At 38.9% G+C, this 23,310-nt stretch overlaps 1 protein-coding gene and 1 pseudogene across 15 annotated transcripts in view; one reads left to right on the top strand and one right to left on the bottom strand.

Moving 5' to 3' along the window:
* The window catches only part of LOC105484591 (SWT1 RNA endoribonuclease homolog), a 141,174-nt gene that overhangs the window by 116,631 nt on the left and 1,233 nt on the right, over window positions 1-23,310 (bottom strand). For 14 of the 15 annotated variants that reach the window (XR_011611988.1, XR_011611989.1, XR_011611996.1 and 11 more), the window contains exons 2-6: window positions 20,740-20,832; window positions 15,075-15,155; window positions 13,330-13,388; window positions 6,492-7,233; window positions 1,060-1,119 (exon numbers count right to left, since the gene is read on the bottom strand). Coding sequence is in view for 9 of the 15 variants with exons in the window: in XM_011746374.3 (XP_011744676.2) it covers window positions 1,060-1,119; window positions 6,492-7,233; window positions 13,330-13,388; window positions 15,075-15,155; window positions 20,740-20,823 (1,026 nt within the window). In the remaining 6 variants the exon portion in view is untranslated. The remainder of the gene's footprint in view (window positions 1-1,059; window positions 1,120-6,491; window positions 7,234-13,329; window positions 13,389-15,074; window positions 15,156-20,739; window positions 20,833-23,310) is intronic. The other variant, XM_011746377.2, reaches the window with a different exon arrangement.
* On the top strand, window positions 9,903-10,316 carry LOC105484590 (large ribosomal subunit protein eL22 pseudogene; annotated as a pseudogene).

Genomic DNA, 23,310 nt, shown 5'->3' with positions numbered 1-23,310 from the left:
ATTCTTCTTGAGATTTCTAAGATTATTTATGAACCATCATAAACTGAAATCTAGATCTTAAAAACATTCTCACTTCACAGAAATACTTCTCTGATGTTATTCTGACACAAAGAAATGAAATACAATCTAGCTTTAGATCAGAGATGAGACACCTTTCTTCTATCAAGGAGCACCTCAAAACAGAAAAATACAATTGACTGTCACAAATAAAAATCAATTAATATAGTTTGAGAGTTGTTTTGTTTTGTTTTGAGACAGAGTCTTGCTCTGTCACCCAGGCTGAAGTGCAGCGGCACAATCTTGGCTCACTGCAACCTCCATCTCCCAGGCTCAAGTAAGTCTCCCGCCTCAGCCTCTTGAGTAGCTGGGATCACAGGCATGCACCACCACGCCCAGCTAATTTTTGCATTTTTAGTAGAGACGGGGTTTCGCCATGTTGGCCAGGCTGGTCTCAAACTCCTGACCTCAGGTAATCCTCCCGCTTTGGCCACCCAAAGTGCTGGGATTACAGGCTTGAGCCACCGTGCCCGGCCTGAAAGTCTTTAAATAGACAATTACAAAGTGTTCCACAAATCTCATCTTAACTTAGGACAAGTGAACATAAAATTCTATGAAGATCAGTCAGGGGACTCTGGTTGGGAAATGAAACAACCTTTTTAGGTAAACACTCATGTACTCTCATTTTCATTGAATAATGTTTTCATCTGACGATTTTTAAAATGAAGTAAAAATAGGTTAATGTCCTACTGCATTTTGGCAACCCTAGGCATAAACAGGGAAAGTGTCATAAAATTAAATCAAAATTCAGATTACTTGTGGGCCACTGGTTTCATGCTCTTTGTTCACAACAGATAACCTTACTAGAAACAAAAAGTACTAAAGTATACTTTTCTGAATAGTTTTGCATGACTTCATAAAACCTTACATATTGATTTAAATAGAGACATCATTGTATTTTCATATTATCAAGGTTTCTACAGTCATTATTTTTTATTAGAAGTAGGAACTGTTTGACTTAATTTCACTAAAAATTTCAAAGTAAATAAGAATATCAGTAACCTCTTGGTCTGTATCCTGGATACTTTCAGATGACACTGAAGAACATGGTGCTTCAAAACTCTGAAATGAAAGTAATTTCATTAGCTAAGAATAAAGCATAACCTAAATAGGGTTTTTCAACCTTGTCACTATTAACCTTCAGGGTCAGATAATTCACTTTAGGGGTTGCCCTGTGCATTGTAGGATGTTTAGGAGCATCAGTGACCTCTATCCTCCAGAATGTCAGCAGTACTACCCACCTACCCCTATTCCCAAATTTTTTTTTTTTAAAGACAGGGTCTCACTCTGTCACCCAAACTGGAGTTCAATGGCATGATTATGGTTCAATGCAGCCTCAACCTCCTGGACTCAAGTGATCCTCCCACCTCAGCCACCTGAGTAGCTGGGACCACAGGCACACCAACACACCTGGCTAATTTTTGTATATTTTGTAAAGATGGGGTTTTGTCATGTTGCCCAGTCTGGTCTCAAAACTCCTGAGCTCAAGTGATCCACCCGCCTCAGCTTCCCAAAGTGCTGGGATTACAGGCCTGAGCCACAGTGCCAGCCCCACCCTCAGTCTTGACAATCAAAAATGTCTCCCGGCATTGCCAAATGTCCCCTGAGGGGCAAAATTGCCTCCAGATGAGAAAGTGCCCCTAGAACAGAGAAGCCCCATTCTATCAAGTCATGAAACATGGGTAGAATTCTTCACATACAGATTCATAAAAATACTATATTCTAAGAATAAAATTACATGCCACCCTAAAAAAAGAGAAATAACGAATGCAAAGGTAAACAAGTTGGCCTTCAGTGGTGAAAAATTTTCATCCAGGAGTAACTAAGCCATTTCTACAAGTGACATGATAAAACAACAGAAGGAACTTGAGGATTATAATAAGGCTAAAAAGGAAAAGCTGAAAAATGCACAGTTATATTATATGTAGTTAGAGCACCAGGGGTTTGTGTTTTATTTTTTGTCTTCAAACAAAGTTTGAAAAATCTCTCTCCAAATTCCAATTTTCCACTGGCATTTCTTCTGAGTGGATGAGACCCACCTGACTCTACATAACATACAGGTGACAGGAAAACTCAGCAAAAGAACAATTGAACGAAATCATCTTCTAAGAATTCTCCAAGATAACGCAAAACTAACATGTATTTTATGGAAAGCTATTTCTGCTATGAACTACAAACACTCTTCTTTGAGACTCATTCTGTTGCCCAGGCTGTAGTGGCATGATCTCAGGTCACTACAACCTCCACCTCCTGGGTTCAAGAGATTCTTCTGCCTCAGCCTCCCAAGTAGCTGGGACTACAGGTGCCTGCCATCACACCCGGCTAATTTTTGTATTTTTAGTAGAGACAGGGTTTCACCATGTTGGCCAAGCTGGTCTCAAACTCCTGACCCCAAGTGATCTGCCCACCTCAGCCTCCCAAAGTGCTGGGATTATAGGCACAAGCCACTGCGCCCACACAAACATACATCATATGTAGAAATGTACATCATATGAGAAATCTCTGCAGCGCGTCGTATAGTTTCTTTTGGTCTCTATGTAGAATTACTACACAAACCAAAAGAGGTACATAGCAAGAATATTAAGTCGCATCATATGTAGAAATGCTTTACTGAGAATTCAGCTTCCACCCTAAGTTTCCGGCTAAATGCTTTACTGGGAATTCGGCTTCTACCCAACATCAAACTTCACATGATATAATAACATACACTTCACAAACATAGGCTCATCATAGTTTTACTATTTCATGACCCTGAGATTCAGAATCCCTTCTCCATATAACTTTAAATCTTACTGATCTTTAAAGTTCTCTTTAAGAAGTGCCAAACAAGCCAGAGATTATTATCAGAACTTCTTGTGGCTTTTGACATTGTACATCTCTTTATTCTCTTCCTTTGGTTACTATTACCCTTTGCTCTCTCTGTTCATGGGCCACCTACAGTGACTTCAATGAATTTTCTACCACCAAACAATCCAGAGAAGTTCATGCATTTAACTGTTTGCCTCCCCCACCATGCCTTTTTAAATACATAGGTTGAGATAAAGCCTTTCCTGAGGATGACAAAAGGGAATATGGTAACGAAGATAATAATGGCTCTATCTACCAAAGTGATTCCAAATGGAAAACACAATTACATTATTTCCTTGACTGTGGTTCAGTGGCTGTCTTCCATCTACAACATATGAGATAAAAACCAGTCTTTCCTATGATACAAAATCATCCATTGTCTAGAGACCCTGGCTTTCTCTGGCTTTCTCTCCAACTTGCTTTCCTACAGATTCTCTACCCATCTTGACTCTAGTCATACTGACAATCTATATGCTCATGTACCTTCCTTCCATGCAATTTTACAACTCTGTGCCATTACACACACTGGCCTTCTACCCTAGCTGGACAGCACTTCTAGTCCTCACCTGACATGTTCTTCGAGATGAGGCTTTAGAACTACCACGTTAGTGAGCCCTTCTTTAATTCACCCGGAGATTTATACTAACATCACACCCAATTCTTAGGACTCTGATATTTACTTCACTATAGTACAATCATATTTTTGTACTTACTAGTCTGCCTCCCTGGGACCTTCTTGAGGCTAACATCTTACTCATCTCTAAATCCCTAGTACCTAGAAAAATAATAGGTACCTTTAATAGATGTTTGATAAATGAATTCCTACTTTACAGTCTTGTAAGAATTAAATGTAATGCTGTTTTTAAAAATAGACCATAAACCATAAATCTCTAGGACATTAATTTTCAATGAGGGGGAGGTTTGCAATTTGAGAGGGGTCTGTATCAAAGAACTATAAAACCTAAGAAACAAAAGAAGTTTTTTCTTTAGAAAGCATAACAGAATTACTAAATCCAGAAAATACAATTATTTTCCTTGTAAAGTACACTCATTATTTTAGGAAAACAATTATCTATTGAGGAATTAGTGGGTAAAACATAAAAACAAACAGGGTATTAAGATGATTATCTGCTGTCAATAATACGCTGAAGATAATATACACAAGATAAGGATATTTACTTGCTGTTTCTGTGTCTAAACGACTTTAAGCCTGATAATACTGCTATCAGAGAACAGTTTTTAAAGAGTCTAAATTCCAATAACTGGAAAGTGGTCATGTAAAAACTGCTTCTTCGGCAACTTAATATTCTTGCTATGTACCTCCTTTGGTTTGTGTAGTAATTCTACATAGAGACCAAAAGAAACTACACGACACACTGCAGAGATTTCTCATACTATTCCTTAGATGCATAGCACAATGAGAAAACCAGGCAATGATACAATGATGATCACTGAACATACTGGCAACTTCAAGTTCCTTTCTTTCATTCTACTCTAGAGAAATGGTTATAACACAAGAAGAAAAACTGGAGGTTTTTCCTTTAAGAAAGCAGTGAAAACAAACTCAATTCAAACTCAATTCTTGCCCTCTTGGGGCCCCTTCCAGTTCACTTAACCTAAAAATACTCATCCCCAAGCTCTTCTGGCCTCCTTAGTTATAATTCCTCCATTTTTCATAAGAAATATCTTACCATTGCAATCCACAGTCTTTTTTTTTTTTTTTTTTTTTGAGACGGAGTCTTGCTCTGTTGCCCAGGCTGGAGTGCAGTGGCGCAATCTCGGCTCACGGCAAGCGCCGCCTCCCGAGTTCACGCCGCCTCCCGGATTCACGCCATTCTCCTGCCTCAACCTCCCAAGTAGCTGGGACTACAGGCGCCCGCCACCGCACCTGGCTAATTTTTTGTAGTTTTAGTAAAGATGGGTTTCACTGTGTTAGCCAGGATGGTCTTAATCTCCTGACCTTGTAATGTGCCCACCTCGGCCTCCCAAAGTGCTAGGATTACAGGCGTGAGCCACCGGGCCTGGCCACAGTCCACAGTCTTAATACCTAAAAGCAGGCAGGCTTACCCATCCCTGTTTATCAGTGGTCTCTACATACCAGAATTTCTGAAGTTCTAAAGTTCCGAGGTTCCACAATTCTAAAAGTTCTCTTGAAGATAGTAACTTTATTTGCCATAGAAACAAAATTATAGAGATTAGGTTCTCAAAGTAGTCCATAAATGCCAATTACATTACATAATTTTAAAGCAAAATAGATGTGCCAAGCTTTCTAGCCTAGATCCCTGCTCATGTAGCTCCCTCTGCCTAAAATATCCCTGCTTCTCCCATTCCACCTCCCTTCACCGTCACCTAACTTCTACTCATTCTTTAGGTCTGTTTAAATGTTACTCCCTCCAGCCTCCAGTAAACCCTTTTTTTTTTTTTTTTTTTTTTTTTTTTCTTGAGACAAGGTCTCTTTCTGTCATCTAGGTTGGAGTGCAGTTGCACAATCGGCTCACCATAACCTTGAACTCCTGGGCTCAAGTGACCCTCCCACCTCAGTCAACTGAATAACTGGGACCACAGACTCACACCACCACACCCAGCTAATTTTTATTTTTTTGTAGAGACCCGACTCGGTATGTTGCCCAGGCTGGTCTTGAATTTCTGGCCTCAGACAATCTGCCTGCCTGGGCCTCCCAAAACATTGGAATTACAGACGTGAGCCACTATACCCAGTCCCCTCCAGTATACCTTTCTAAACTAATTCTTCCATGATATACTAAAGCTATAAAATCCCCTGCTGTGTATTCTCTTAAGTGATAGGTATTTTACTTATCATATTTAAGGAAATTGCTTGTGTCTCTCTTCACTTGAATCAGTCCCTGAAAACAGACTGTGTTATCTCTTACAAGCTATTTTATTGCAGTGCCTGGTACACAGTGACACTGAAAAAAATAATCTGTTTAAAGACTATTCAGAATATTGTCCCCTGAGTGTTCTCCAGCATACAATGCTTTTTTCAAAGGACTATCTGTAGCTGCTTCTCACCACATTTTTACACATTCCCTTCTATTATGAATCCTTGATACCTGCCAAAATATCTGTCTAAAAAAGTTGGAATTAAAGAGAGTAAAATAAAGAAACCGACATATAACTTCATGAATAAATTTGAATCAGCCATCTATGATTATCATCAGTAACAGAAACAACTAAAAAGGCCATGGTGTAGTGGCTCACGTCTGTAATCCCTGCACTTTGGGAGGCTGAGCAGGAGTGAACTGTTTCAGCCCAGGAGTTCAAGACCAGCCTAAGCCACATGGTGAAACCTCATCTCTACAAAAAACACCAAAGTTAGCCCAGTGTGGTGATGTGTGCCTGTAGTCCCAGCTACTAGGGAGGCTGAGGCAGGAGGATTGCTTGAACCCAGGAGGTCAAGGCTGCAGTAAGCCAGGATCGTGCCACTGCACTCCAGCTTGGGCAACAGAGTGGGACCCTGTCTCAAAAACAAAAAACAAACAAGAAAAAATACAGAAATATAGAAAAAACTTAACTATATTAATAAACTCTCAGTTAAAACCTATCTTCTTCATTTTTTACCACCTTACCTGGGTTAGGTTTTCACTAGAATGTGAATCATTACTTTCTTGACGGCCATAATGATGTTTTCGTTTCCACTCATGAACAGTCTGCTTATATGTGAAATCTGAAAGTAAATGTTCAGTTTCCTGCCTAGTTACATTTAATGAAACCTGGGAGCTTTCCAGGTATTCTTTTTCTTCCTGCTTAGTCTTCAACTTGTTAGAATCTAAATTGAAGACATTTTCTTCTACAAGTTTCTGGAGGGTGTCATGAGATTTTATAGGGATTTTGAAACTGATCTTCTGTCTTCTAGATTCCAAGGGTTCCTTCATTATCTTGTTGGAGTTATAATCCTGAGAAAATTGATTTCTCTTCCATTTCTCTAAGACACATTTTTCAGAATTGTCTCTAAATTTATTGTTTCTTTCTTTCTTGAGTTCTTTCATCTTCTCTCTCTGAACAAGTAAATGAGACCATTTATTTTCACTTGCCTGGCCTTCGGCTTTAAGTTTCACATCACTGGCAATCTTAGGACTACTAAGGCTTTTAATTCCACGGTCAAGCTTGCTCCTAGCATTTGTCAATTTGATATCTTTATGTTTAAAGTCTACACATTTATGTATGTCTCTTTTAGTTCCATTTGAAGAAGGACTCTGTGAAATAATTTGATTGTCATTTGAATTTGATGCTTCTTGGAGTTTAATAGGTCTTTGGGATGAAGAACTGATTTTTGGTCTCCTTCTGAGAGTGTCAATTTCTACACTCAATCTGTAAAGCAGCACAGAAACCTGGGTTACATTATAATTATACTTAATGTTACACGCTATCATTTTAGTTAGAATAACAGAATTGGGCTGACATTAAGCTTCATAAAAAGTAAGAAATAGCTACATTAAGAATGAAGTGGAAAGGATTACTCACTTAATGGTGTTAGAATAATTAGTTTGTTATTTGCAAAAAAAAATTACAACTTTAAATAGTACCAAACATAAATTCCAAATGGATTAAATATTTAAGTGTAAAATAATTATTATCATCATAATAATTTTGTACTTCATACTAAACCCTTAAAAACCAGTGAGTAAAAACAGAATGCATGTTTGATTTCTTTTTTTTTTTTTGAGACAGGTTCTCACTCTGCTGCCTAGGCTAGAGTGCAGTGATGCAAACATGGCTCACTGCAGCTTCAACCTCCCAGGCTCAGGCAATCCTCCTACCTCCCAGACTACCACGTAACTGGGACTACAGGAGCATGCCACCATGCCTAGCTAATTTTTGTAATTTTTTTGTAGTGACAAAGTTTTGCTATGCTGCCCAGGCTGGTCTCGAACTCCTGGGCCCAAGAGATCCACTTGCCTTGGCCTCCCAAGGTGCTGGGATTACAGGTGTGAGCCACTGTACCCCGGCCTATCCGATTTCTCTTTTTCTTTTTTTGAGACAGCATCTCACTTTGTCACCCAGGCTGGAGTGCAGTGGCGTGATCTCGGCCCACTCCAAACTCAACATACCAGGCTCAAGAGATCCTCCCGCCTCAGCCCCCTGAGTAGCTGGCACTACAAGTGTACACTACCACATCTGGCTAATTTTTGTATTTTTTTTTTTAATGTAGAGACAGGGTTTTGCCATGTTGCCCAGGCTGGTCGAACTCCTGGGCTCAAGCCATCTGCCCACCTTAGCCTCCCCAGTGTGCTGAGGCTACAGGCATGAGCCACTACGCCCAGCCTGATTTCTTAATAGAGAACTTCCCAAACTTAAAAACAGTGGGATAAATAACAAAGGAAAACACTGATAATATGTGACTATTTACTTTAAAACCTTAGCGTATTAAAAATTAATTAAAATGTTAAGAACTAGGAAATGGTATTTGTTAGATGTACTAACTTCTAGCAAAATAATATGTTAATAAGCTTACTAGCCTTAGTAAATAAAAAGTTCATCAAAAACTACTAAGATTCTAGAATAGGGCATAAACAAAAAATTAATAAAAGAAAATGGCTAATAAACATTTAAAAAAGTTTGACTTCTCTAGTAATCACAGACATGCTAATAATAACAATAACATACCATTTTCTTCTTCTTCTTCTTTTTTTTTTTTTTGAGACAGAGTCTCACTTTGTCGCCAGGCTGGGTGCAGTGGCGCAATCTTGGCTTACCGCAACCTCCGCCTCCCAGGTTCAAGCGATTTCACTGCCTCAGCCTCCCAAGCAGCTGGGACTACAGGCACACACCATGACGCCCGGCTAGTTTTTTATATTTTAGTAGAGACGGGGTTTCACCATGTTGGCCAGGATGGTCTCGATCTGACCTCGTGATCTGCCTACCTCGGCCTCCCAAAGTGCTTGGATTATAGGTGTGAGCCACCACAGCTGGCCCATACCATTTTCTTCTATCAAATTAGCAAAGATTTTATAACAACATCAAATACTGACAAGGGGTTGTAAAATGGACACTCTCACATGTTGCTGGTAGAAATGTAAAACAACATAACAGTCCCACAAAGAAATCTGAATATAAACTAAAAACTCCAAAAATGGTCATTTTTTTACATCTGGAATTCCCATTTTAGAAACCCATACCAAGGTGAAAAAAATCAGAAATGAAAAAAATATTCAGGATTACTTATAATAGCAAAACAATCACGTACAAAGTAACTGCTAAAATTTTGGAAATGACTTTAAAAAGTGGTATATTCATATGATGGAATACTATAGTTTTTTTAAAAGGATGTTTATGAAAAGTCTTCTGTGACATAAAACATATCGAAAATCAAAAACAAGCAGGATACAAATCTGTACATATAATATGGTCTCAACACCTTAAACAAGCGTAGTAAAAACACCAGAGAGAAAGGCACTAAAATGTTAGAAACAGCAATAGCTAGAGGTGATAATTATATTTCAGTGCTTAATAAAAGTAGATATTACTTTGTAGTCAGAAAAAAAAGGGGAAAAATATCAAACACAATCTATTAATTTATATCAGTAAATCTGTGCCTTTTCAGTGCCATCACTCTGGCAGGCACCCAAGAGGCAGTAGAGGACACAGCAGATAGAGTCTTTACCCTCAGTTAGGTTACAGCCCAACAAGAGTGATACACTTAACAAGTGACTTCTCAAATAATTAATTATGTAAGAGCAAACCATAAACAGAGTTTTTATAAGAGTTTCACCTGAGTTTCCAGCACATATGCACGCATGAATGTAAGTATGTCTTTGCTTGTTTGACAGAGTCTCAATCTATCACCCAGGCTGAAGTTCAGTGGTGGCATGCGACTGTAGTCCCAGTTACTTGGGAGGCTGAGGTGGGAGGATCACTTAAGCCCAGGAGTTGGAGGCTGCAGTGAGCCGAGATTGTGCCACTGCACTCCAGCCTAGGCAACAGAGTGAGACGCTGTCTCAAAAAAAAAAAAAAATGCCCTCTCCGCCTTCACTGCCACCATGGCACCCATGAAAAACCTTGTGGTAAAGGGGGGCAAAAAAAAAAAAAAACAGGTTCTGAAGTTCACTCTTGATTGCATCCACCCCATAGAAGATGGAATCATGGATGCTGCCAATTTCCAGCAGTTTTTGCAAGAGAGGATCAAAGTGAACAGAAAAACTAGGAATGTCGGTGGAGGGGTTGTGATCAAAAGGGCAAGGGCAAGATCACCATGACTTCCAAGACGCCTCTTCCTAAAAGGTATTTGAAATAAGAAATATTTGAAGAAGAACAATCTACGGGATTAGATGTGCGTAACTGCTAACAGCAAAAAGGGTTATGAATTACGTTACTTCCAAATTAACCAGGACGAACAAGAAGAGGAGATGAGGATTAAAATTCATTTACATGGAATATTTTATATGCATTCTTGAATAAAACTTGGGAACCAAAATGGTGGTTCATCCTTGTATCTCTGCAGTATGGATTGAACAGAAAATTAGAAATCACAGTCAAAGGGCTTCATTTGGGCTGCCACGCACTCATTTGTAACTAGACTTTTTTTTTTTCTGTTCGAAAATTTCAATTCTTATGGCAATACCAGAATAGAAGGAGATGGTGACTTCAAGGGAACTGACAACCACTGGGCAGGTAGATAAGGGTGTGGAGATGTAGGCTGCAGATAGTCACTGTTTTATTTTAAAAAGTATGACTGTCAATCGTCTCTGGTGCTTTTCTCAAAAAAAGATTCAGGAATACAAGTGGGCTTCTCTCATTACTTAAAAGAAAACAAGTGACATCTGTCTAAGATTCCCTGTGGAAAATGACAGTGTCAATAAAATGCAGGTTTCTGGGCCCTTCATCTTACTTTCATTTTTTTATTACAAATTTGTCTTGATGTACACAGTTATGTATACTAATCATTTTCTTCCTATAGAAAGAAACTGTGCTCCTTCAGCAATGCTGCATAGTCCATCACCCACCATAAAAGGCTTGGAGAGAGACTGAAAAGTCCCAGGTTCTAAATTAAGTAAATATGTACAAGAATGAATTTACACATAATCTGTTTCTACAAGTCTTTGCAACAAACTGTCACTTTGGTTTCCAGCAGAGGGAGCCAGAGGAATAGAGCTTCCAGATGTGGCCTCCTGTGTGGGGCCCAGAGTTAGGGGCCCTTCAGGCCGAGAGCTCTGGAGGCTCTCCTGAATGCGGTGGCACGAAGAAGTGACTGGGAAGCCTCCCATGCCAAGGAGACAGGAGGTGCCCAGGAAATAGCTGCTTCATGCTACTTAGGCCATGACTAGATTTAATGTCAGAAGTCATTGTACAAATATAGTGGTGTGCCTCAGTGCATGCAGAGGCTAGAGAACCACCAGAGGGGGCTACCAAAGTTAGGATGACAGAATTGTTGCAGTGACTTTGAAAGAGACCCTGATGGCTTGTGGTGCCCTTCAGAAATTTGAACAATAACGCAGAAGTGTCTGCTCTGTTTTAGAATTTACGGTGTATAAAATTCATGTTTTTAAAAGAGCTTGCCTACAGTTGGTTTCTACACCTGAAATTGTTGTGCTCTGAGAGTTGCGTAGCTGAAAATTCAATGTTCAAATTCTACCTTGGCTCCAATTTAACATTTGGTGCTTTGTGGATTGAGTTGAACATGCTGAGGCTTTGCAATTTCACTTGTGGTAATAACAGCGCTAGCATTTTCTCTTTCTGTGCAAATTTCTTTGAAGCATAATTGCTTGCATATTTCTTCTCTGCCTTCAGAGAAGGCAGTTTCTTTTAAACTTCACTGAGGCATCAATAGCTCTTTGGCAATGTCCCTCACCAAGATCATTAACTATAAGTTTGTGCCTTGAGTTTACAAATTTTACTTGTGTGTTGCACTGATGCTCCCATGTAGTAATTTTTAGTTTAGTTGTAAAAAAAATTAATCCTGGGCTGAAGTTAGCATTTCAGTTCTAAAAAAAAAAAAAGGAAAAAAAAATGTGTGTGTGTGTAGAGATGGGGTCTCACTACGTCGCCCAGGCTGGTCTCAAACTCCTGGCTTCAAGTCTTCCTCCCACCTCGGCCTCCCAAAGTGCTGGGAATACAGGTATGACCCAGTGTGTCCAGCTTCTTGCATATATATATTTTTTATTTTTATTTTTTAAAATTTTTTTTTTTTTTTTTGAGCTGGAGTCTCGCTGTGTCGCCCAGGCTGGAATGCAGTGGCGCAATCTCCGCTCACTGCAAGCACCGCCTTCTTGCTTTTATTTTTATTGCTAATACATTTCTATGTATTCAAACCATGGAACAGGAATTACAGAAATGGTGTGCTGTAACTGCCTTTCCCGATGATAAAATTATCTCTAGTTTTTCATCTGTATTATGGCTTTCACTATTTGCACACCAATTTCAGAAATTTCTCTAGAGTTGAATTAACAGGGATATTTCTACAAAACATTTTATATTTTACCCTCTTACATATCAATATAATATCAAGGGCCAAAAAATGTGCCCTTAAACAAAAGGTAACTAGTTTGAAGTCAAATAGTGTTTTAGAAATTAAAATTTTTAAAAAAGAAGGATATCAGTGTAAAAGGCCTTAAAATAGTTCAAAAAATGTAGCAAGGGATAGTCAACATAATATGAAATTAGTGCAAGAATATACTTCAACAGAGAATAACACAGAAGCAAAGTATCACCAAAAAACAGCAGATGATTCAGAAGAAAAACTGAAGAAAAGACAGAGGCAAGTTGAAATTTTTTGTTTTTGTTTTTTGTTTTTAGCAAACACTAACTGAGACTGTTGGGAAGCAGAACTTTTATTTATAATATTTAATGCTATCTTGTTTTCCCTTAATTGGAGAAACCTTGATCTTACCAAGTTTTATCACACGTTATAACTTTGTATACTCCCCTATTAGCAGCAAGTACTTTCTGCACCAAAATTTCACTGAAATTTTTATCCAAAAAGTGCAGAAATTAAAGAATAATAATTTCCATTATTCTGACCATCATTCCCCAACTTCTCTAACTATAACCACATACTGGTTAATAAACATGGTTTTAAAGCCATAACAATTCTGTAAGATACATACTCTCTTCATGGGTAATACATGAAAATGATTTATCCAAAATCTCTAATTTAGCCTCATAACTTACTTCAGTATCGTATGCAATGAAGTTATGCATCTTATAATCATGTGCCAAAATCAAACCACTTGAGATAAAAATGTACATTTTAGTGTCATTTACACAATAGTTTTCATAGACTTTTATTTCACCCAACTCTTTCTTAAATTTATAGTAATATTAAGAGAATTCTATAATCATAATCAGTGATATAGCTAGAGATATTTGCATGCAAAACAGTCCTCTTCAAAGTAAATTAAAAAATTTTTTAATCTGAATATTTAGTCTAATTCTAAACCAAAATAGTAAAATTAAAAACAAGAAATTTACCTTTTCTGTTCTTGTCTTCTTTTTATATTACAGTACAGAACATCTACATGATCTGATTTCTGAAATTTAAAAAAAAAGTCTATCATTTAGGAAACATTAATTGTGCACTGGTACATATTTTTTCCCACAGTTTATGATAATGAATAGGCTGACACAATACTTTTAATTAATCCTTCCAATATTTTGGTGAGACACATATTATCATCATCCCCGTTTCACAAAACTCAAACAGAGGTAGGTATCTTCCTCAAAGTCACAGAGCAAGTCCGCAGCACAGCAGTTATCTGAAACTAGATCTGTCTGACTCTCTCTGCGCTACCGTCCTGTCTCTCTACGTACTCCGAGGAAACAGGGCCAAGCACAAGAAAGATGAGAGAGACACAAAATATAATCCATGTCCTAAAGAGCTTAGAGCTTATGGTTTTACATAAAATAATAAAGACAAGAGAAGTCGAACATGTACAAATAACCTACTATAAGGATGTAACTAAGTGTCAAAGCAGAAGAGTCAAAAAATGCTAAAACAGTTCAAAATATCAACCACCTAAAGAGGAAAGATACCTAGGAAAACAGGTGGACAAAATAACCATAAATAATAAAGCTTGAGAGATGGGTAAAAGAAGAAGGCATTCTAAGAAACTGAGGATAACTGGTATAAATTCAGCAGAAAGAAAAAAAAAACAGCCAAGAAAAGATGGCCTCTTTCAAGGAAAGAAGGGAAAACAACAAAAAAAAAACCTGGATAGTTAAGGTATGAACAAATTTGAGAGAGCCCTGAATGGCAAACAGTGAGTAAAGATTTTCAGCAGAGGAGAAATGGGATGAAATCGGTGTTTTAAGAAGGTTAACACTGCAAAAATAAATAGAAACTCAGCTTAACTATATGACAACAAGTAAATTCTTAAAACACAATTCTGCATCCTTGGAACTTCCACTACCTTATCTTATACCCACCACAACTACGTAGCTAACCTGGATACGTACATAACTTCAACTTGAATGTGGTAAGTACATTACCACTAACCTATGAATTAGTTTATTGTGTTTAATCTGCATCACTGTTTCTAATTATTTGTATGACAGTGGAAAGAACTCTGGACTTGGCTCTGTTGCTGTACACAGTTATGTGGCCTTGAAAAAGTCACTTAACCTTCTAGATTTCAGTTTCTGAATCTGAAAATGCAAACAATGTATCAGCCTCGGCTATCTCAAAAGGAGACAAATATAACCTTTGGGAGGCAGAGGCAGGCGGATCACTCGAGGTCAGGAGTTTGAGACCATCCTGGCCAGCAAGGTAAAACCCTGTCTCTACTAAAAATACAAAAATTAGATGGACGTGGCAGTGCATGCCTGTAATCCCAGCTATTAAGGAGCCTGAGGCAGGAGAATCGCTTGAACATGGGTGGTAGAGGTTGCAGTGAGCTCAGGTGGCACCACTGTACTCCAGTCCGGGGCAGCAGAGCAAGACTCTGTCTCAAAAAAAAAAAAAAGACAAATATAACCATATATGTGAGAGGACTTAAAAACTGTCTAAATTTATAGCCGTGTTGTCTTATCCCACATGGCAGGGCCTAACAGTACAAGAAATAAAAAACTTGACAAATGGTTTGGTGAGAAGAAAGAAAACAACACTGACTTTCTATTGGCTATGAAAAAGTATAGGAGGAATTTATATCACAAATCCTCTGTCAATTAAAACTTTACTATAAATAACTTTTAGTTAGTTATGGTATCTAAACACTCACCCATTTTCTCTTTTCTGATGAAACTGATCTTATAGAAGATGAACTAGTAGAACTTGCTGAGGTTTTTCTCTCTTTCTTGTCCTAAGAATGCCGTAAAGAAAACAAATTTTAAAAAGAACAAAATAAAGAACAGTATACACAGAACTATTTCATCACTAGTATTACAAATCAATATTTACATTCAATAATGAACTTTGGTGGGGAACAATGTTTACAGATACACAAACTTTGGTAAAAGGAAGGCGGATTCAACTAGAAGCCAGAACCCCTAAATGCTCACAAAATAGAGATGAGATAGGATACAGGTGTCAGAGCAGGAAGCCCGCTGACAGCTCAGATAAGGTTGTTGTGAGGTGGCACTGCCATGGTGAGAGTCAGTCTTCTACAACGCAAAACCACACATCCACTTACTTTTCACTGGATTCTGAATTCAACAGACCTAGGACAAACTTGTTTGAAGTACCTATCACATGTCAAAGACATTCTAGACAGTGGAGAGAGATGAATGAAAAAATAATAACAGTTCTTCATGAAGGTCAAAATCTAGTACAGGAATTTACAAATAAACAAGTAATATATTTAGGGTGTCAGGTGATGCTATGGAAAAAAATTAAGCAGAGAAAGGAAACAGGAAGGGCTGGGAGTCAGTAAAGCAGAGAAAGGAAACAGGTAGGGCTGGGAGTCAGGAGTGGAGAAGATACACCATTTTAAACAGAGTAGTCAAACCCCACTTACGAATTGACATCTGAATGGAGACCAAAATGAAGTGAAGAAACAAACCATTAGAATATTGAGGGAAAGAGTTTTTCAACTCAAAGGGAATGCCAGCAAGGGCAAATCCCCAGAGGCAGAAACATGCCTGCCTTGTTGGAACAGCAGCAAGGAGGCCATGGAGCAGAAAAGCAAATTATGCCAGGAGAGTGTCAGGGGGATGGGATGGGGAGAGGAGGCAGCTTTGTCAACCCTGGTAAGGATTTTGGCTTTTATTCTGGATGAACTGGAAAAACACTGGAAAGTACTTAGCAGAGGAATAACATGATTGGACTTATATTTTAATAGGACCACATTAGCTAGTGTGTTGAGAACAGACTATAAGGAAGCAAATGCAGAAGCAGGGAGGTCATTTTGGAAACTACTATAATAATTCAGGAAAACAAGGTGCTTGGATCATGGACATAACAGTAAAGGAGGTAGACTCTGCACACCAGTATACCTCGCTTTATTGTGCCTTGCTTTATTGTACTTCATAGATAATTGCATTATTTACAAATTGAAGGTTTGTGGCAAGTCCATTAGCACCATTTTTCCAACAGTATGTGCTCACTTCATGTCTCTGTGTCACACTTCGGTAATTCTCACAATATTTCCAATGTTTTCATTGCTGTTATATTGCTATGGGACCTGTGTTCAACGATCTTTAATGTTATTATCACAGTTGCTTTGGGGTGCCACAAACTGCCCACATGAGACGGCAAACTTCACTGATAAATGTTGCGTGTGTTCTGTTTCACCAATCACCCATTCACCAGTCTCTCTCCCTCTCCTCAGGCCTCCTATTCCCTGAGACACAAGAATATTGAAATTAAGCCTATTAACGACCCAACAATGACCTCTAAGTGTTCAAGTGAAAGGAAGAAGTAAAAGTCTCTCACTTTAAATCAAAAGCTAGAATGGATTATGCTGACTGAGGAAGGTATGTCAAAAGCCAACACAGGCTGAAGGCTAGTCTTGTGCCAAACAATTAGACAAGTTATGAATGCAAAGGGAAAGTTATTGAAGGAAATTAAAAGCACTACTCCAGTGAACAAATAAATGATAAGAAAGCAAAACAGCCCTATTACTGATATTGGGCAAGTTTTGAGTGGTTTGGATAGAAAATCAAACCAGCCACAACGTTCCCTTTAGCCAAAGCCTAATCCAGAGCTAGGCCCTAACTCTATTCAACTCTGTGAAGGCTGACAGATGTGAGGAAGCTTCAGAAGAAAAGTTGGAAGCTAGCAGAGGTTGGTTCATGAGGTTTAAGGAATGAAGTAATCTCTGTAACATAAAAGTACAAGGTGAAACAGCAAGTGCTGATGTAGAAGCTACAGCAAGTTATCCAGAAAACCTAGTTGAGATCATTGATGAAGGTGGTTGCTACTCTAAACAGATTTTCAACATAGACAAACAGTGTTATATTGAAAGATGATGCCATCTAGGACTTTCATAGCTAGAGAGATGTCAATGCCTGGCTTCAATGGACAGGCTGACTCTGGTTAGGGGCTAATGCAGTTGGTGACTTTCAGTTGAAGCCAATACTTATCATTCAGAAAATCCTAGGTACCTTAAGAATGATGTTAAATCTGCTCTGCCTGTGTTCTAGAAATGAAACAACAAAGCCTGGATGACAGCACATGTATTTACAGCATGATTTACTGAATACCTTAAGCTCACTGTTGAAACCTACCGTTCAGGAAAAAAAAAAAAAGATTCCTTTCAAAATATTACTGCTCACTGGTAATGCACCTGGTCACCCAAGAGTTCTGATGGAGATGTACAAAGAGATGAATGTTGTTTTCATGCCTGCTAATGCGACATCTATTCTGCAGTCCATATAGATCAAGGAGTAACTTCAACTTTCACATCTTATTACTTAAAAAATACATTTTGTAAGGCTATATAGCTGCCATAGACAGTGATTCCTCGGATGGATCCAGAAAAAGTAAATTGAAAACCTTTTAGAAAGGATTCCCCTTTCTAGATGTCATTTAGAACACTCATGATTCATGGCAGTAGGTCAAAATAGCAACATTAACAGGAGTTTGGAAAAGTCGATTCCAAACCTCATGAATGACTTTGAGCAGATTAAGACTTCAGTGGAGAAAATAACTGCAAGAGAACTAGAATTTGAAGGAGAGGTTGAAAATGTGCCTGAATTGCTACTACCTCATGATAAAACTTTAATGGGGGCCGGGTGGGGAGGCTCACGCCTGTAATCCCAGCACTTTGGGAGGCCGAGTTGGGCAGATCACAAGGTCAGGAGTTCAAGACCAGCCTGGCCAAAACAGTGAAACTCCATCTCTACTAAAAATATAGAAACATTACCCAGGCATGGTGGCGGGTGCCTGTAGTCCCATCTACTTGGGAGGCTGAGGCAGGAGAATCGCCTGAACCCAGGAGGCGGAGGTTGCAGTGGGCCAAGATCGCACCACTGCACTCCAGCCTGGGTGACACAGTGAGATTCTGTTTCAAAAAAAAAAAAAAAAAAAAGCTTTAATGGATTAGGAGTTGCTTCTTATAAATGAGCAATGAAACTGGTTTCTTGAGATTGATTTCTACTCCTGGTGAAGATGCTGTGCACACTGTTGAAATGAGAACAAATGATTAGAATAATATTATATAAACTTAATTGATAAAGCAGTGGTAGGGTTTGAGAGATTAACTCCAATTTTGAAAGTTCTGCTGTGAGTAAAATGTTGTCAAACCGAATTGCATGCTACAGAGAAATCTTTTGTGAAAGGAGAGTCAATGTGGCAAACTTCATCCACAGCACCCTATCCTTCAGTAATCACCACTCTGATCGGTCAGCAGCCATCAACATCAAGGCAAGTCCCTCTAGCAGCAAAGATTATGATTCACTCAAGACTCAAATGATCGTTAGCATTTTTTTAGCAATGAAATATTTTTTAAATTTATTATTACTACTTTTAGAGATGGGCTCCTGCTCTGTTGCTCAGGCTGATGTGCAGTGGCACGATTCTCAGGCAGGAGGATCCCTTGAGCCTCAAACTCTTGGGCTCAAGGGATCCTCCTGCTTGAGCCTATAGTATTTTTAAATTAACATATGCACTTTTTTTAGACAGAATGCCATTGTACACTTAATAGACTACAGCACAGTATAAATGTAATTTTTATATGTACTGGGAAAACAAAAAATTCATGTGACTCACTTTACTGCAATATTTGCTTTACTGCACTGGTCTGGAACTGAACCCAAAATATCTCCAAGGTATGCCTATTATAAAAACAAAGCTCATAGAATTTGCTGATAGGTGCAGGCAGAGCACGATCACAAGGATTTCAGCCTAAGCAACTCAAAGAATGGAATCACAATTTAGTAAATTGGAAAAACAAAGCCTGGGTACCTGAAAGATTACAGTTTAATAAGATGAGGAGGAACTAGCAAAGGACACTGAGAAGCAGTCACCAATAAGGAGGAAAATCAAGAGAATATGGTATCTCTAAAGCGAGGTGAATTCCCTAGCAAGCAGACTCAGAGAGAAACAAAAAGCTTCATGAAAGTGTTTCGAGGAGAAGGTGTAATTAGCTATACCAAATACTGCTGATATGCCAAGTCAGATGAGGTCTTAGAAATGACCGATGGATTTAGCAACGCAGAAACCACTGCTATAGGAGTGATAGAAAGAAAAAGTCTGACTAGAGTAGGTTTAAGAGGGAATGAGGGGTTAATTGCAAACAGCATGCCAGTTAATAACGGCAAATGGAGATGGGAAGTATATAAATTACACAGAGTACTGTATGGCCATGCTTCAGGGTTACCTTTCCAACTATTGCTATACCTACGAGACCAAATTAGTAATCAGAAAGTTAGTAAGTAAGCAACGAACAAACACCAAAAAGTACACTATCTGGAACTTCATCCAGGTCATGAAAAAGTCATAGGAACTAACCTGCTACCACAGAAATCACTTTTTTGTGAATATTTACCTTTGCCAGATTAGTCTCTCATCTTGGATGTAACACAGCATCAACACTCTCTAATACTGATGATCAACTATCCAGACCATTCAGAGAGTATGTAATAAAACCGATTACATGGTTTTTTTTTTGTTTTGCACTTTTGCTTCCTGGAGACAATACCCAGCTCATTTAATGAGATATCCTAAATTTCATCTACCAAAACACTACTACTTTTTTTCTTTTTTGAGACAGGATCTCACTCTGTCAGCCAGACTGGAGTGCAGTGGTACGAACATAGCTCACTTCAGCCTTGGTCTCTGTGGCTCAAGCGATCCTCCTCCCACCTCAGCTTCCTGAGTAGCTGAGAACACAGGTGCACACCATGTCGCCTAGGCTGGTCTTAAACTCCTGGGCTCAAGTGGTCCTCCTGCCTCCGCCTCCCAAAGTGCCAAGATTACAGGTATGATTCACCACACTCAGCCCCAAAACACTTCTTAAGGTAGTTTCTGAGAGAAAAAAGACATGGTAAGTATGTCTTCCCCACTATTAGCCTCAGCCACATAGCGCTGACCATTCTGACTGAAGAGAACGCAATCCTAGCCAACGCTGAGGAAACTGAAAAAGGAGAAAACATGGAAAATGGTTCAATGTTGAATTATTGCTAAGAATGAGGGGATTTAGGGGGCTTAGAATTGAAGTCAGGAATACCTAAGCAAATTACTTACCTCTATATAACTAGTCTCTAAGCCTCAGTTTCTTCATCTGTGTAATTGGAATAATAGTACCCACCTCACACAGTTGTGAGGAATAAATAAAACAATGCAAGTAAAAAACAGGAAAAGTAAATGACTTTTCCTGGATCAGCTGGGCAGAACAAAATATTTACATAAATCATTATAGTAGTAAGGTGTATTTTTTTTCATTAAACAAAAATAAATTGTTAAAAAAGAAATGTATCTCTAGGTCAATAAATCAAAATTCTTACTTTTTCACCAAAATTGGGTGATGAAGTGGTGGTGTCCTTCCTCTGAGACGTCTCTTTTTTCCCACAGGATTCTTTGCTGGACATCCTGAAAAGCTAACAAAAACATTAAAAATACAGTTTTTTTGGCAATAAAAAAGAAAATAGAAATTTGTCTTCTTTCAGTTATATAAAGATTGGAGTTTTACAAAATGATCTTTTTTTTTTTTTTTTTTTTGAGATGCAGTCTCGCTCTGTTGCCCAGGCTGAAGTGCAGTGGCATGATCTCGGCTCACTGCAACCTCTGCCTACCGGGTTCAAGCAATTCTCCTGCCTCAGTCTCCTGAGTAGCTGAGATTACAGGCATGTGCCCCACCCCCTGCTAATTTTTGTATTTTTAGTAGAGACGGGGTTTCACCATGTTGGTCAGGCTGGTCTCAACCTCCTGACCTTGTGATCCGCCCACCTCCCAAAGTGCTGGGATTACCGGTGTGAGCCACTGCTCCCAGCACTATGATTACTATTTTTTAACCATTCCCAAGATGACGAGATTCTCTCACTATTCCACTTTTCTTCACTTACATTCTCCTTCAAAATTACCCATTCCTCTCCTTCAGCTTCATCTATCACCTTTCCAGGAAGGAGTCTCAAACCATGCCTTGATCCCTGACTTCTCACATAAGCATCAGATCACCATTTTCAACCGACTCCAGGTTGCTACATTCTGCACTACCTACATTTCAAAGCCAATTAGTCATAAGTTTCATTTTCCCGAAACACCTTCAGTCATTCATTGAACAAGACTTTGGCAAATCACACACTTTTTTTGAGTCTTGGTGTCATTACTCATAAAATAGATAACCCATCCCACAGGGTTTTTGAGGTACTCAAACAATGGATGTAAAATATATCTTGCGGCTGGGCACCTTGGCTCACTGTAATCCCAACACTTTGGGAGGCCGAGACAGGCAGATCAACTGAGGTCAGGAGTTCAACACCAGCGTGGCCAACATCATGAAACCTCGTCTTTACTAAAAATACAAAATTAGCCAGGTGTGGTGGTGCATGCCTGTAATCAGAGGCTGAGGGAGGTGAATCGCTTGAACCTGGGAGGCGGAGGTTGTAGTGAGTCGAGATCGCACCACTGCACTCCAGCCTGGGTGACAAGTGCAAAACTCCATCTCAAAAATAAAAAAAAAAATAAAAAAAAACATACATATACATCTTGCATAGGTTGGTACACAGTAAGGTCTACATATATACTTGCTTGTATGGTTGTCTTTCTACTAGACCCTGAGCTCCTTGAGTATGCTGTACCAAAAACTTAGGTGCTCATAAATGCCTACTGAGTGAATAAACGAGTGAATTCTTCTTCCTTGTAATATTAACTCTTTCATTCTGAACCACTTCCAATTCGCTCACTGTAGTTCCTCTGTTCACTTCCCATCCCAGTCTCATTTTTCCAGCCCTGCTGTGGACCAAGTAAATACTGTCAGTGGATGACAGTATTGTGGGCTATCTCAGAAAAACACTTATGTTTATTCGGACAAATGTTTTATATTTGTACTAGTGTGAAACTCCTATCGATTTTATGCAAATCAAAACATAAACTAAATGAGGGGAGACTTCCTGTGCTGGCCAGTCTCCTGCTGGATGGCTCCTGATGATTCCTGATGCTTGGTAATCACACACTTACGTAATCCCCTACCACAATGAATAGGGGTGACCTGTGTAACCAATAAGATATTGCTACATAGTAGTATGTGGCTAAATCATGTAAGACATCATGACTTCTACCTTGTCCTTTCTTGGACTGCTCACTCTAGGGAAAGCCAGAGTGTCATGAGGACACTCAAACAGCCCATGGAAAGGCTCGCAAGAGAAGAACTACTGGCCTCTTGCCAACAACCAGAACCAACTAACGGCCAGGCACATGAGTGCGCTACCTTTGAAGCTGATGATCCTGCACCCCTAATCAACTGATATGACAGCAGCCCTGGCACATACCTTCACTGCAACCTCATGAGACCTAAAGCCAGATCAACCCAGAAAGTCGTTTCTGAGTTCCTGATCCACAGAAACTGTGGAGTAATAAATGTTTATTGTTATTTTAAGCTACTATGTTTTGGTATAACTTATGCAGCAGCAATAGATGAATAACATTATTTTTTTAATTCTTCAAACATTGAAGATTCCTTCTTCAGGATGTCTTACAAGCAGAGACCATGCTTAGAAATTCTTACAAAAATTCCCACAGAATCCACATACCAAAATCTAACCCTTTTAATCTGGTTTCCCGCTGGTATTAAATGACATTAACATACTGAATCCAGCTTTCAGTTAACCATCTAGTAATTTAGAAATAAAAAATCATCATGAACGACAGTTAAAAAAAAAAAAGAAATGAGAACAAGAATTATTGGATGATGCACAGATATAGTTAGCATATCCGTAAGTTATAGTCAGTGTTATCCCGTTTTTAATTGACTGTTGAGCCATGAGTCAACTATACATTCAGGAATACTAGATAAAAGCTGTGCGGGAAGATCAGTAAAAGGGATTTAGGCCTGTAACTCACAGAAGCTTCACGGGGAT

This window comes from Macaca nemestrina, chromosome 1 (assembly GCF_043159975.1).
Source record: "Macaca nemestrina isolate mMacNem1 chromosome 1, mMacNem.hap1, whole genome shotgun sequence".
NCBI classification, from domain to species: domain Eukaryota; kingdom Metazoa; phylum Chordata; class Mammalia; order Primates; family Cercopithecidae; genus Macaca; species Macaca nemestrina.
The sequence above is the reverse complement of the archived record's forward strand: the minus strand, read 5'-3'. Positions and strand labels throughout refer to the sequence as shown.